This window comes from Ochotona princeps, chromosome 18 (genome assembly GCF_030435755.1).
Source record: "Ochotona princeps isolate mOchPri1 chromosome 18, mOchPri1.hap1, whole genome shotgun sequence".
Lineage (NCBI taxonomy): Eukaryota > Metazoa > Chordata > Mammalia > Lagomorpha > Ochotonidae > Ochotona > Ochotona princeps.
Window position 1 is genome coordinate 4,025,101 of NC_080849.1, and position 14,554 is coordinate 4,039,654.

The following is a 14,554-nucleotide window of genomic DNA, read 5'->3' on the forward strand; positions in this document are numbered from 1 at the left end:
GAGCACACAGGGTGCTGTAATCTGCTACAAAGAGCTGTGGTCTCCTTCAAAGAACAGAAGAAAGACAGGGAATCCCAGGATTAGAAATACATTTCACAAAAGTCTATTTAAGTTGCTTCCAGGAGAATGGATAATATGACAAGATCCATATTAGGGGCTAGTTCCTAAGCCCGGCTTTATTGTTGATCAGCATCATGTTTTAGGTTATTGCCCTTAGACAACCTTTGGCTAGCTCAAAGTGTTTTTTCCTTATCATTTGTTTCTTCAGATCGTATGGCCCTGTACTCTTGTGGTATTACTGTGACTAATACAAATGGAATTTTTAAAAACCATATTTCCCTAAGCTTTTTTTGAACCATCAAGTACAGTCTCTATTAATAAGTACAAAGACAAAAATAAAACTTCAATTCCCAGAACTGGCGTTTCTCTCAACAATGTCTGGCATGAGTTATAAAAATGACAAATGTTAACCTTCAGAGTAGAGAATAGAATACCAACTGCATCTCCACGAGCAAAATACAGGAATACCCATGTTCAGTTCAAATATTCAAATAACAAAGAATATAATTAATATTAATAATTAATAGAATCAATACTATGTTGAATATTTTTAAAAAGAATATCGATATTCACAAAAGCATAGATACCTAGAGTGGGTGAGTTTGATGTAAAAATAGAGAAAATATGGAAGAGCCCTTTCAATGCCACTGAAATGTTTAGTGGTGACCACCATATGGGCAGTTTTACACAAAAGGTAGTTCCTTTCTTGTGTATGTACATATTAAATATATACTTGTTGAAAGCATGAGTAGATACCAATTGTATTAGTGGAAAGACAGTCCTCCCTGGAAGAACCGCAGCTCACAGCATCATTTCCACATCCTTCCTGTGCTTTGCCTATGTGCATTTATTTTTTTTCAAATGGCATGAGAACTGTTTCCAAAACAGCTGTATGTGTTAGCACACTTTGGTAATATCTTACCACAATGGAGTCTGCATAGCTGATTTGCTGTGTGACAAGAGATGTGTCTCTGTTTCAACAAACCCAAACATATTATGCATGGAAAAAATAAGAAATATGCTCACAAAAAAAATAAAATGAAACCTTGGTGAAAACAGGATGATTGTGTCAAGCCAACAAGTGGAGCTATAACTTGTACATCTTAACTTTGTACTGTCAACATTTCAATGAAAAAATATGTTCAACAACTGGGAGAATACTTTGAACTAGAAAAGAGAGTTGTATCTATAGTGCCCATAACTTGACCTAGACCTTGAATTACCTGGGGTTCCTAGGAGACGATGTTCAGCCTCGCAGTTATGTCATATCAATTCCTGCTTTTAGATTCCTGTCACTTCACACCTTAAGAAGTATTAATGAGGGCTTATGTGATTGGTTCCCTAATCCCCACGTGGGAAGCATGGATGAAGTTCCCAGTTCCTAGTGGTGACTGTTACCCAGCTCTGGCCATTACAGGCATTTGGAGAGTAATCAATGTAGAGTAGTTCCAGCCTGTATATGTGGTTGCCTCTCAAAGCAAAGTTCATAGTCAGTTTAAGGAGTTATAGATAATAAGTAGGTTTTAGTGGATGAACACATGCAGGAACAACATTGAAAAAATTTTTGTTCTGTTTGAGAGAGAAAGAAAGCAGAGAGAGAAAGTGCATTCTCTTATCTGTTGGACAACTCCTCAAATAGTTACACTGGCCAGGATTGGGCTAGACCAAAGCCAAGAGCTGGAGATTCAATCCTGTCCCCAGCATGAGTGATAGGAGCCGGTCCCTGAGCCATTCCTGTCTCCAGCATGGATGGTAGGAGCTTGTCTCTGAGTCATTCCTGTCCCCAGCATGGGTGATAGGAGCCATTCCTGTCTCCAGCATGGGTGATGGGTGCTGGTCCCTGAGCCATTCCTGTTTTCTTTCCGGAAGGTGGAGCACTGAGGCACAGCTGGGAGTCTAACACAGACACTGAGACATGGAATGTGGGTATTCTAACCGGCATCTTAATTTCTAGGATAAATGCCCATCTCTGAGAAATTTTGTGAAATATTTTCTTTTATATTGAGAAAAATCCAGTAATGATACTATAGCACATGAATTAATAATCGTCATGACTTTATCATACACTTTTAATCTGTCATTTAATGTGCTCTAATGTGTTTTAGGTTGATTCCTGGATAATGTAATAGAATATCAGTCAACATTATTGAAAATAGTAAATGTGAAATGGAACTAACTGTGCTTTTCTTAATTTTTAAGATCCTGACTTTAAGGACCTTGGGGTTTTGAAACCATTACCAGGTTAGTAAAATCGATATTAGTTAATCCTTAGAAAACATTGTCTTCTGCCATGAGATATGCTTGTGGTTTATACTGAAGCTCTACTGCTGTGTTGTCACTTAGCCTGTGAGTTTGAGATGGGCGGCTCGGAAGGAATTGTGGAGTCCATGCAAATTCTGAAGGAAGGCAAAGCTTCTGCCAGCGAGGCTGTGGACTGCAAGTGGTACATCCGGGCACCTCCACGCTCCAAGGTCAGTACTGGGAAGAAAGCCAGACCACCAACAACTCAGTATGTATCTGCCATACGTGTGACTGCTGATGCTAAGTGGTTTGAGAATGCAACCTTCAGCTATTGTTAGCTTTTGGTTTGGAAGTACTGTCTTCTCCTGTGCAATCTAACTTCCAGTGGCCTAAATAACAACATTGAGAGTGTTCCGAATAAATCAGTTGATAACCTACAGAAGTCTACCTTCGGGAAGAATGGCGTGAAATGAGCTATGGTTCTAAGGTTAATTAATTACACTTGCACCATTACTGTCAGCATCTATAGTATGTTTTCTAATCTCAAAACATACTGTGGAAGAAATCGTCCAGGGTGTACAAAATCATGAGTTTGGTATATAAAGTACAGGTGTATGAGGCTGGTGAAAAAAAAGCAAAAGGTTAGGAGACCACGGGCCGATTTAGTGGGCTAGCCCATTCTTATGTGCCTACTAAGTCTATGAGTGTGATGAGCACAGCATGTCTAGAATTCTAAAATCCCCCATGATTTTACAAAACAATCAAATTCTAGATTTTATGTTGGTCACGTTAATTTTTACATGTAGGCAGCACATTGTAAAAATTGGAAGTATTATGTGTATTAAAACTAACCAAGGTGGACTCAGACTAAGGTATCCACTTAAAAAAATATTCTTTGAGCATGTGCAAATTATTTGTGGATTTAGCTTCAGAAATAATGAGGTTAAGTAATTTCTGTCAGTAGCTGTTACATGTGATAAGTGTTGATATTTGCTATTTTCTTCCTTTTATTCTCAGCATGAGTTATAAAGTTTGAACAAAACATTATTGATTTATTGTATTTGCAGTTGACTATTTATTGAGGTTGAAACAGTTTGTTTAATAAGTTGCGTCCATGACTCCATACACTCTCAAGCAGTGTGCCAGAGAATTGAAATCTCATCGGCCCTGTCCTCGGATTCTGGTTTGGCATTTAAAGAAATATGTAACAAAAATCCAAGCAGTAAAACAATCCTGCCTTTTGTTGGGTTGTAGAGTGAGAGGAAAGCCAACAAATGTCCGTGGTGCTATAGACAAAACTGGAATCACTTAGCTGCATCTCAGAAGCTCCAGAATGAGCCAGGGTTGAGCACACACAGGCAGAGAGAACAGCGTCTGTGCAGGTGTAGGATCACAACAGCGTCTGCTTCCTCAGGACTCAGAGCAGGAGTGTGGAGGCGAGGAGTCGTTAATCTGGAGGGCTCTGCTGGATGAGCGGTGGAGCTTGCACCCGCCACGTGTGGAAAAGCAAGGGAGGAAAGCAAGGCAGCAGGTCTTCATCTCAAAACACTGCTTTCCTTCAGGGAGGAAGAGGAGCAGGGCCATTATCAGGCTGAGCAGCAATGCTCCAACTGGAGACTCAGGATGGTACCAGCCATGGGTGAAGGGCACACGCAGGAGACTGCATGGCCTCACATTCAGGGCAAAGCAGCCAAGCAGAGCACGTTGTTGGGACTCTGGTATTTCCAGAATGTTTTTACCTCAGAATATATGTCTAGGTTTTGTGTATAAAATCAAAGTTCAATATCTTTCCCCCGGAATATCCAATTACAGAGATTCAGAGATGATCTCACACTTCAGTTTTTAGTTTTGACTCTTTCAGGTTTCTTTGCATCTGAGTGAATCTTTGAAAAACCCAATTACACAGAAGAAAGCCGTGCTTCTTCTTTTAACTAATCAAGAGTGTTGGCAGCGTCAACATAAATACTACATGGCCTATGAAACAGCCAGATTACACTTTATCATGCTCTCTAACGTAGCTTGCAGATCCACATGCAAGAGCTGCTCATTTGTCTTAACACTGTATGAAGGAAAGATGGTTTTAAAGGGATTTATGTGCACCACTCCTAATAATCACAACCTGCATCTTTGTCCCTGGGTGGCTAGAGACGAGTTTGCCGTCAGAGTGCAAAGACCTGTTTCTTTCTCCCAGCTGGTAAACAGGTTGTGTTCTGTACAGTTCCTGAAGCAACAATAGCGAGTGCACCTGTCTGTTACACAAGTTGACATTCTGTGACCCAAAGGGGAAGCCGCCTGCAGAGCTGGACAAAGACAGTCCTATTGTGACAGGCCTTCTATGTTAAATAAAAGGTTAGAGGACAGGAAATGGCTTTGACTGCTGTGGAGAAAAGCAAGAACTGCAGATACTGCCTATGTGGGTTTTCTATTTTTTTTTTTTTTTTTTATGAAGTGCCTGGTAGCTTATGAGAATAGAATAGAATATCAAAGCCAAAGTTACACTTAAATTGGCTTTTGGGGAATCTTTGATGGTTCCTGGTGATTGAATCATATTGCACAATGAAAGTACCAAGCAGCTTACTTGGATTCTGTTAGAATTAATATCAGCTATATAAGCTTCCTCACCTTGTGTCAAATACGAAATACAATGATGTAGCCTTTATCTGAGAATAATGCATATGGTTTCTTTTTAATTAGAACATGATTAATCCAGAGTTTGGGGGATTCAGTTAACCAGAGTCAGAAATAAAAAAATAAATATGTTACTGAATCCATCATTTAAAAGTTAAGTCACGGGTTCGGCACAGTAGCCTAATGGCTGAAGTCCTTGCCTTGCACGCACTGGAATCCCATATGGGCGCTGGTTCTAATCCCGGCAGCTCCATTTCCCATCCAGCTCCCTGCTAGTGGCCTGGGAAAGCAGTCGAGGACGGTCCAAAGCCCTGGGACCCTGCACCTACGTGGGAGACCCTGAAGTGGCTCCTGGCTTCTGATCAGCTCAACTCTGGCCATTATGGCCACTTGGGAAGTTAACCAAAGAATGGAAGATCTTTCTCTCTGTACCTTCTCTGTAAATCTGCCATCCCAATAAAAATAAATAAATCTTTAAAAAATAAAATAAAATTGACAAGCCAGCCATGCTCCTGTTAGCTTGTTACAGAGTTCAGAAGGAAACAGCACACAAGCCTTCACACAGAAACCCGTGGTTGCCTCTTGCACAGGCTGCAGTAAGGCCAAGAAGCACACAGGCATACATGGCAATTTAGAGATTTTAACTCTTCTTTTGTATTTATTCTTATTGGAAAGTGAGATACACAGAGAGGAGGAGAGACAAAGAGGAAGATTTTCCATCTGATGATTCACTCCCCAAATGACTGCAACGGCCAGTGCTGAGCCATCCAAAGCCAGGAGCCAGGAGCTTCTGGGTCTGCCACGCAGGTGCAGGGTCCCAAAGATTTGGGTCATCCTGGACTGTATTCCCAGGCCACAACCAGAGAGCTGGTTGGGAGGCGGGGCTGCTGGGATTAGAACCGTGGCCCATATGGGATCCCGGTAGATACAATTCAAGAACTCTAGCAACTAGGTTACTGCACTGGGCCAGAGATTTTAACTCTTAAAGCTGGAAAACAGATGAATGGATACTTATGTTTTTAAAAAGGTTTATTTTTGTTGTTGTTTCTTGAAAGACATAGTTATAGAGAGAAGTAGAAACTGCTACACAGAGTTCTATATGCTGGTTCACTCTGCAAGTGGCCGCAACAGCCGGAGCTGAGCCAATCCATAGCCAGGAGCAGGAACTTCTGGGGCTCCATGCGGGTGCTGTAGCCCACAGACCTGAGTTAGGCTCTGCTGCTTTTCCAGGGCAAAAGCAGGGAGGTGGATCCGATGTGGACCAGCCATGGTATTAGCAGGTATCCAAATGGGATGTTGGCACCACAGGGCGAAAGATCACTCTGTAGTTACACAGCACTAGTAAATAGATGCTTGTTTTATTAACTTATAAATGGTGCATATTGGGTCTGGCACAATAGCCTAGAGACTAAAGTCCTCTGCTTTTGATCTGGGATCCCATATGGGCTCTGGTTCTAATTCTGGAAGCCCTGCTTCCCTTCCAGCTCTCTGCTGTGGCCTGGGAAAGCAGTCAAGGATGGCCCAAAGCCTTGTGACCCTGCACACATGTGGGAGACCCAGAATAAACTCTTGGCTTCAGATTGGATCAGTTCTGGCCATTGTGGCCACTTGGGGAGTGAATCGTCAGATGCAAGATCTTCCTCTCTGTATATCTGACTTCAATAAAAATAAATAAATCTTAAAAAAAGTTAAGATAATAAATATCTATTCAAGTTATCAATGAGGTGCAAAAGATGCCTGTGTGAGCTAGTATTCTATGAATAAACAGATTGAAAACTGAGAGATGGAGAAAACATTACATTGTCCAGTTCTGAAAAGCTCCAGGCATGGTCATCTGACTACGACGATGGTAAAACAAGCGATGAGAGCCGTCTGAGCTTCTCTGCTTCCCGGGGCATCTGTAGGTGCCCCTGTCAGAGAAAATTCATGGTATTCAATACAAATTAATGGGGAAAAAAGCTGATTGATGTCTGGAAAAAAGAACCTGCTAATAATTCCCAAACCTTAAGGCGCTGGCATATGAGAATGGAGTGAGCCAATCTGAAGAGCTTTCAGAACTGCAATGTACTGTACCAGAGAAATAAATCTTCCAATTAAATATAGAAAAGTTCTCATTTCAAAAATGGAGATGGTGCGACATGCCACAGGGGGAAGCTAAACACAGTTTGGCGAGGATTTTGCATAATAATGTAAAGTCAAGCATTTTTTGGCATAGATGACATGACTGTCTCTCAAGATGGAAATTCCATAAATCCTTCACAAGTGGCTTCCCAGATATCTGTCAGTTTAGTAACTGTGCTGGAGCAAGTCAGAAAGTCCTGGTCGAGTTGAATGTAACAAAACCACATTTTGGGGCGATTATGAAGGTTTAATTTTTTAAAAATTAATTTAAATTGAATGCTCTTTTAAAATATCTCTGTTAATTGACAAACCATAGTTTGGTATATTTATGTATTAAATTGCATTGTTCTGATGCAGGCTTACATTTTGGACAAATTAATACAAACTAATTAGCAAATCCATCATTTTACATTTGCCAATGCAGGATAACTGTTTAAAGCCATTAAAATGTAGATAAATTATGGGCATTAATTAGTGATGAATGTTACAGGTGGATAAAGCTAGGTTTTACTATTTACCCACCGTTTACTACTGCAAATTAATTTTAAATTTATTGTAGCTTAATTTGAAAGTACTTTGAATTAAATTCTTGTCAAATCAGTAAAAACTTGGCAAATGCAGTGTCAATAGTCTTTTACACTATGGTTTTATTAAAAATTATTTACATGATAAACTGAAATATTTTAGCTTGAATCTTATACAGCCAAGACTCCAGCTCCAAGCTCAGGCCTCCAAATATGGTTATTGTTACCTTATTTTTAAATTAAACTTTGCTGATGTCATTGAAGTTCCCTATCAGGGGACTCTGGGTTAATCCAAATGGAGAGTCTGGATGAGGTATGGGCAAAAGGGGAGCTGGGAGCCCAGAGGACGAGAAGTGTTTTTGCAGGAGTGACGTGACCCCTGGGAAATGGTAATTCCAGAAATAGGGATGTTCATCCTGCAACCTGGAGACCTGTGGGCTTCCAAGGAATCTAAACCTGTGAGAAGGTAAATGTGTGTGTGTGTGTGTGTGTGTGTGAGAGAGAGAGAGAGGAAAAGAGAGAGAGAGGGAGAGAGAGAGGGAGAGAGAGTTATATTATGTTGATGGTAATTTGTATTGAGGCAGTAGAGAGTCAATGTGATGGACTAACTGAAATGAGCATAATTGATTACAATGAGATGTATAAAATTCTTAAGTTTGTGCCTGGCACTCTCCCAAGCAGTGAGCAGAGTGCATGCAAACATTTTTATTGGTCTTCCAACCACAGTAAAAATCCTGCTTCAGATTTAAGTAAAATCTCTCCCTTTTTTTATGCTGTCAGATTTTGAAAGCCTGCTTAGATGGACTTGAAATAGTTCAGTACTTGTGCATTCAAACTGGAAAATGATTTTGAATTGTGAAGTCAAGATTTGTTGATCTTTGTGTGTGTGTGTGAGAGAGAGCATGCGTGTGCATATGTGTGCTGTAATACGTAGTGGTATGATACCATGATTTTTTTATTTACAATGAAGAGGCTGCCTTTTGTACTGCAGTTCATGAGATACCCTGTCTACACTTGAGAACTCCCGTATCTGGTCACAAACAGATCGCTGAAGTCCCAGGCTGAATTCTTATACTTGTAAAATACTGCAGTCATGTTGAAAGCAGGCACGACATGGCTCATTACATTGCATACTTAACTTTTGTTTATTATGCACTAAACTGTTCAGACAAGTTTATACCAATGATTATTTTCTGTATACAATTATACTTTGCATTGCAAAGCAATGCACAGCATTGCACAGCATTGCACACTTAATATTAAATTTTGTTTGTAAACACATTTTTAGTAAGTTGTGAACAAGTTGTTTGTTTGGCATGGAGTCCGAGTCTGCTTCCCATGTTTGTGGTTTAAAAACTGGCATTATTATATGTATGTCTTCTATTCCGAAGTTTCCCATGCTGCACTCAATAAATCATATTGTCTTTTGCAACCCTTTGTGATTGATTAAAAACAAGAATGCATCAAAATGATTCGCTGAAGAGAGATTATAATCTATTTTACTAGAGCTATATATTATTTTATCATTTTCTCCTTTCTTCATCAGATGTACTAAAGATATTTCTGTAGTCTGCAGCTTTAAACTACTCTTTTCCTTGGTATAATTATTAGACAAGTTTTTCATTCTCAGGATAGTCCTACTAGTCCTAAAAGGGAGAGAACGTCTTGATGATGTGCCTCAAGGGTCTTCATTTGCCGTAGTGGATACAATGCCTGTGTCCAGTATTAGACAGGGCACCTGCAGCTGATACCCGAGTCCTACTGGTACAGCTGGCTTCAGAGGCAGCAGTTATGGCGCGGATATCGGGTGTTTGCTTCCTGGACTGGGTCCCCAACTCCCAGCTCACAGTTTTAGTCTTTCTCTTTCTCTTACTCGCTCCTTCCTGTCTCAATTAGCCTGTTAAATTAAAAGTTCATCATATATGCATATTATGAAAAACTCTGTATTTTGAAAAAAAACTTTACATAAAATAAGCTTATCTTTTAGTTAGTTTTCCTTGCACTTGTTTGAAGCAACAGAAAACTTTCTCTGGCTAATGAAGTTCTGGTTTTGCACCGAGAGCTCTGTTCCCAGTAAGATGAATATCCTACAAACATACTTTATTTCTTTTTTTATAGGCTGAGAAGATTGAAGTTACAAACAATCAAAGGCTTCAGAAGTTATTACACAAAATCCAATGACTGCAATGGTTCACTTCCTGTCTAAGTAGCATTCTTTTTCACAGAAATGCTCTTTAAATACTGACTATCCTCAGATGACAGTCATTGTGCTTCACACACAATACATGTCGGTTCCTTCACCTGGAAAATAGAGACGCTCTTTAGAACTGCAGAATGAGAAACGTGGGCCAAGTGTGCTAATTGAATTTCTAACTATAGAAATATCCTTACATAAAATAATCTCATTTAAAAATTTTTAAGACAGTCACTGTCAAGGAGATGTATCATTTTAAAAAATTACTTTCAAATGTATTTTTATAATCATACAGGCGTGCTAGCCCCTCAGTAAAATGGAGCTTGTTTTGCCTTTGGCCTCCTTATTTGATTTCTTTTTGATGGCAGTTTGCTTTCCATATGGTTTTAACTTCCTAGAATGTGATGAGAAGCCATATCGGGGCACCACCCACACATCAATGCCAATGCATTAACCTAGGACCTGAGTTTTCTACACCCCCATTTTCTTTATCATAAAATAGTTATAACAAAGGACTGGTGTTAGAAATAAGAATGGTGTGACACATTAGTTATATCCTAAAATCTTGTCAATGTTCCCTAAACTTTACTTTTTCTAATAACAATGTAACATTTCCAGTTGCGCTTGGATATCCAGTGTAAGACACTTGAACTAATTTTTTTCGGCTACAGTAGTCTGAGCCAATACTTTCATACAAAGATATCCAGTAACCAAATGTCTTTTTTCATGAATTAGTTGAGAAGTTCCCAAAATGAAATATATGTGGTTTTTTTTTTGCTTTTATGGGCACGATGTTCAATATTCCCAGCTCTGCAAGAATAGAGGGGGCAACTTTTGCAAGGAATGCGGTGAGCTGTATTTATCCTTGTCAGCGTTTTCTTCTGTTGATGATCTCACATTTCCAATTAAAATCACTATCGTTTTGAGAACTGAAAGACTGTTGCGTTAGTTACCTATTATTTTATGATACAAATGTGGATTTTATTTTCTTCAACTTATTTGAATTCTCTGACTTAGAAAATCACTAGTGGAAAAGGACATGGTTTTTTTTTTTGCTTTTTTTTTATTAATTATTATGCATTATGTGACAGTTTCATAGGCTCTGGGAATCTCCCCACCCCTCCCCATGCCCCTCCCCCCTGGTGGATTCCTCCACCTTGGTGCAGTATTACAGTTCAAATTCAATCAAGATTGAAAAGGACATGGTTTTGCATTTACTGTTAGTTTACTTGTTTTGTTGTAGTTTTTTTTTTTTTCTTTAGGTCTAGAACACTGGTTTGCAGTTGTATGGTATTTTAACGCTAATCCAGCAAGGCAATGAGGTTTAATGAAAATAGCCTTATAACCAGAGCTAGGAATTTTGTCTTCCAATTGTTTTTTTTAAAAAATCTGTTCATGTGTTTAATACACGGAAAAATTCAGAGTAAGTGACAAAGATTATGAGTATCTTCCACCTGCTGGTTCTCTCCATAAACGCCTGCGGCAGCCAGGGCTGGGCCATGGCTTGCAAAGCAGGCGTGGCGGTGTCCCTGTGGTTACAGCGGTTACTGGGACTCAGGTTCTTGAGGCACCAGAGCTCCTCCCTGTCTGCTCCTTCTCAGGATGCTGGAATTGCAGTTCAGGGCTAATACTCTCCCTAGCCACTTTAGCATTGCTTGTGCTCGTCCAAAAATGATGGCTTAACTGATTGAAGAAATGCCCACCCATTAGTTGGAGATTTTATCCATATGTAAGACTGGAACATTAACGTACTTACTTTCTTTTAGCAAGTTGTTTAGTCTGTTTTGCTTCTGTTTTCTATTAAAGCTCCTATAAAGAATTTAACAAAAAAAAACCCACATGTGAACATTTATAAAATGAACTAATAATAGTAGTGGAGAGTTCAATGTTTTTGGATATCTGCTTTCATAGATTGGACACATAAGAATTCTATCAGTAAATTCAAGAAGCTAATATTGTGTGGGGAGAGTAAATCATGGATGGACTGCATGAGTACTATTTGGGCTTTTTAGAAAATAAAACAAAACAATAACTTAATCTTGTGACAGTGCATGGTTCCTGGGTATGTTTTGTAGGGCTGTAGCAATGGCTGTTAACTTAAAATTACTTTCAATATAGTTGAGAATTTTATGTTAGCTTCCAATTGGAACATTACAGATTGCCCATATATAAAATTGTTTTTACAATGGAAAGCATAGAACAATTTCAGCATTCTTCATTGTTTCTCAATTGCGTTCATACTTGTGGATCTCTTAGTATTCTCTCAGGTTTATGTCAACATTTCCTCACTTGCAACTTCATGTTGTATGTTGGGCTTCTCGCTAGTCTACATGACCTAACTATTGCCTTACACTTTGATAGTCGAGTTCTGCATGATACCTCCTTCTGAGAACTAAGACATGATTTCTTACAATAAAAATAAACTGTCCATTGTTCTATTTGAGTGCCATTATTTGTGTAACATAAGGTATTAGATAGGTGCCTAGGAAGTATTTGGTGAAAGCTGGAAATTTACATGAGCTTATCATTCCCAAGAACTTTCCTCCACCCCCTTTTAATGGAATGTTTAATGAGTGCAGAGTGTGTTGTTGCCCTTAGGAGACAGAGGTACAGGTGCTGCCAGCCAGTAGAAGGAACCTATAGTCAGCTACTACATCTTGAAATATGCTCAAAATAGCATTTTAACTGAAACAGTGTGCGGAATAATTCTGTCATGAATGAAGAGTGACAGCTGAGGAATCCTTCTCCAGGCGTGAAGTATAGCTTGAAAAATCAGGTGCATGTTTCTGGGCAGAAGAGAGCGTGGCTGCTTGACACAGAACGAAATGGCAGCTTTTCTTTCTTTTTGTTTGTTTGTTTTGTTTTGTTTTTCAGAATAACTGTGTAATACAGGGAGAGCAAGAGCGCGCGAGAGAGCTAAACTTCCTTCTTTATCAGTTGTAAATGTGTTTGTGATTTGCCAGATGAAACATGACTAAAAAAGAGTTGTTATTAACTTTGTTAGTTAGAAGCTTAACTTTGTGTGTGTGTCTGTGTGTGTAGACAGAGAAATTTCCCTTTCATTGGTTCACTCACCAAATAGCTGAAATGGCTAAGGCTGGCCAGAGCGAAGCACAGAGCCAAATCCTTCCCCCACGTCTCCTATGTTGGTATGGGGACTCTAAGATGCGGGTCATTTTCTACTGGTTTTTCAGGCTCATTAGTAGGGAGCAGGATTGGAAGACCAGCCAGAACATGAACCAACATCCTCAAGACATTGCTGGCATTGCAGGTGGCAGCTCTGCCCACACTGCCACAACACCAGCCTCAAAGGTCATCATGACCTAACCAGCACTTTCATCCCTGGAGCTTGATTTTTTGCCTGCCCTTTTACTCACAATGTCTTTTAACTTTCATTATCTGCAGTGAAGAGGCCAGAATGTTGATATAGGTGAACTGAGAGATGTTAAGAGCAACCTGTTTTTATAGATGCATCTTGGATTAAAATAACTTTTTTCTTTTACTTTGCATGTACAATGCCACAGAGTCAAGTAATGCCTGCTCAGAGATGGCATTTGTAAGCTCCGTAACACTTAGGAGGACAGGGTAGCAGCGTGTGGCCATCTTCTGTCTCTGCTTCTGTTTTGAACCATCTGAATTTGAATTCTTTAGTTTGAACATGGCCATAAAATAAGCCAATTTTTTTTTTTTTTTGTCCCAGCACGGTAGCCTAGTGACTAAAGTCCTCTCCTTGCACATGTCAGAATTCCATATGGGTGCCGGTTCTAATCCCAGCAGCCCTGCTTCCCATCCTGCTCCCTGCTTGTGGCCTGGGAAAGCAATCGAGAAAGGCCCAAAGTCTTGGAATCCTACACCCATGTGGGAGACCTGGAAGAGGTTCTGGCCTTTGCTGAATCAACAGACAGAAGATCTCTGTCTCTCCTCCTCTCTGTATATCTGCCTTTCCAACAAAAACAAAATATATCTTTTTTAAAAAGCCACTTTTTAGACTTGCTGGTAGTATTGGAAATATTATGTAAAATAGTTTACATAGTGCTTTTTTTTCTGGCTGCTAATCACTTAATTTAAGTTTTATTTATGTGCATTTGTCAGCTGATCTGACTTCGTGTGTGGTGAGAATGATCATGAAGTGTCACGTTCTGCCCTTCAGCATGAAGCAGCCTAAGCAGGTCAGGTACTTTCAACCCACTGAGACCAGAGGCTGTCTTTAGATTTCAGGTTTGTTTTTTTTTTGCACTGAACAAATGATTTGTTCTCAGACATTTTTGGAAGTAGAAGCAAGCCATCGAATTTGGTAGGAATGGATCAGGAATGTTTAAAATACATTTTGCAAACTAAGGATTCATTTAAGTACAAAGCATAACATAACATCTGGATAAAATCTACAATTGAGTCATCTTCCACAGGGAAGCTATCAAAAGAGTAATTATAATCAAGAGTTCCTTTTTGAGATTGGGAAAGAGAAAGCAAGTGCTGATACTTGCTGATCTACACTCACTGTGATACAGGGAGATTGCATGTCTTTGTTTTACAGATTTACTTGCGATTCCTGGACTATGAGATGCAGAATTCGAATGAGTGCAAGCGGAATTTCGTGGCGGTCTATGATGGGAGTAGCTCTGTGGAGGACTTGAAAGCTAAATTCTGCAGCACTGTGGCCAACGACGTTATGCTGCGCACGGGCCTCGGGGTCGTCCGCATGTGGGCAGACGAGGGCAGTCGGAACAGCCGCTTTCAGATGCTCTTCACATCCTTTCAAGAACGTAAGATTCTCTGCACTTGGCTG

At 39.7% G+C, this 14,554-nt stretch overlaps 1 protein-coding gene across 1 annotated transcript in view; it reads left to right on the forward strand.

Annotated features, from left to right (window-relative positions):
• NETO1 (neuropilin and tolloid like 1) overlaps positions 1–14,554 on the forward strand; it is a 97,626-nt gene that overhangs the window by 63,394 nt on the left and 19,678 nt on the right. The window contains exons 5-7 of the mRNA XM_004579434.4: positions 2,260–2,301; positions 2,404–2,531; positions 14,303–14,531. Of these exons, the coding sequence (XP_004579491.2) occupies positions 2,260–2,301; positions 2,404–2,531; positions 14,303–14,531 (399 nt within the window). The remainder of the gene's footprint in view (positions 1–2,259; positions 2,302–2,403; positions 2,532–14,302; positions 14,532–14,554) is intronic.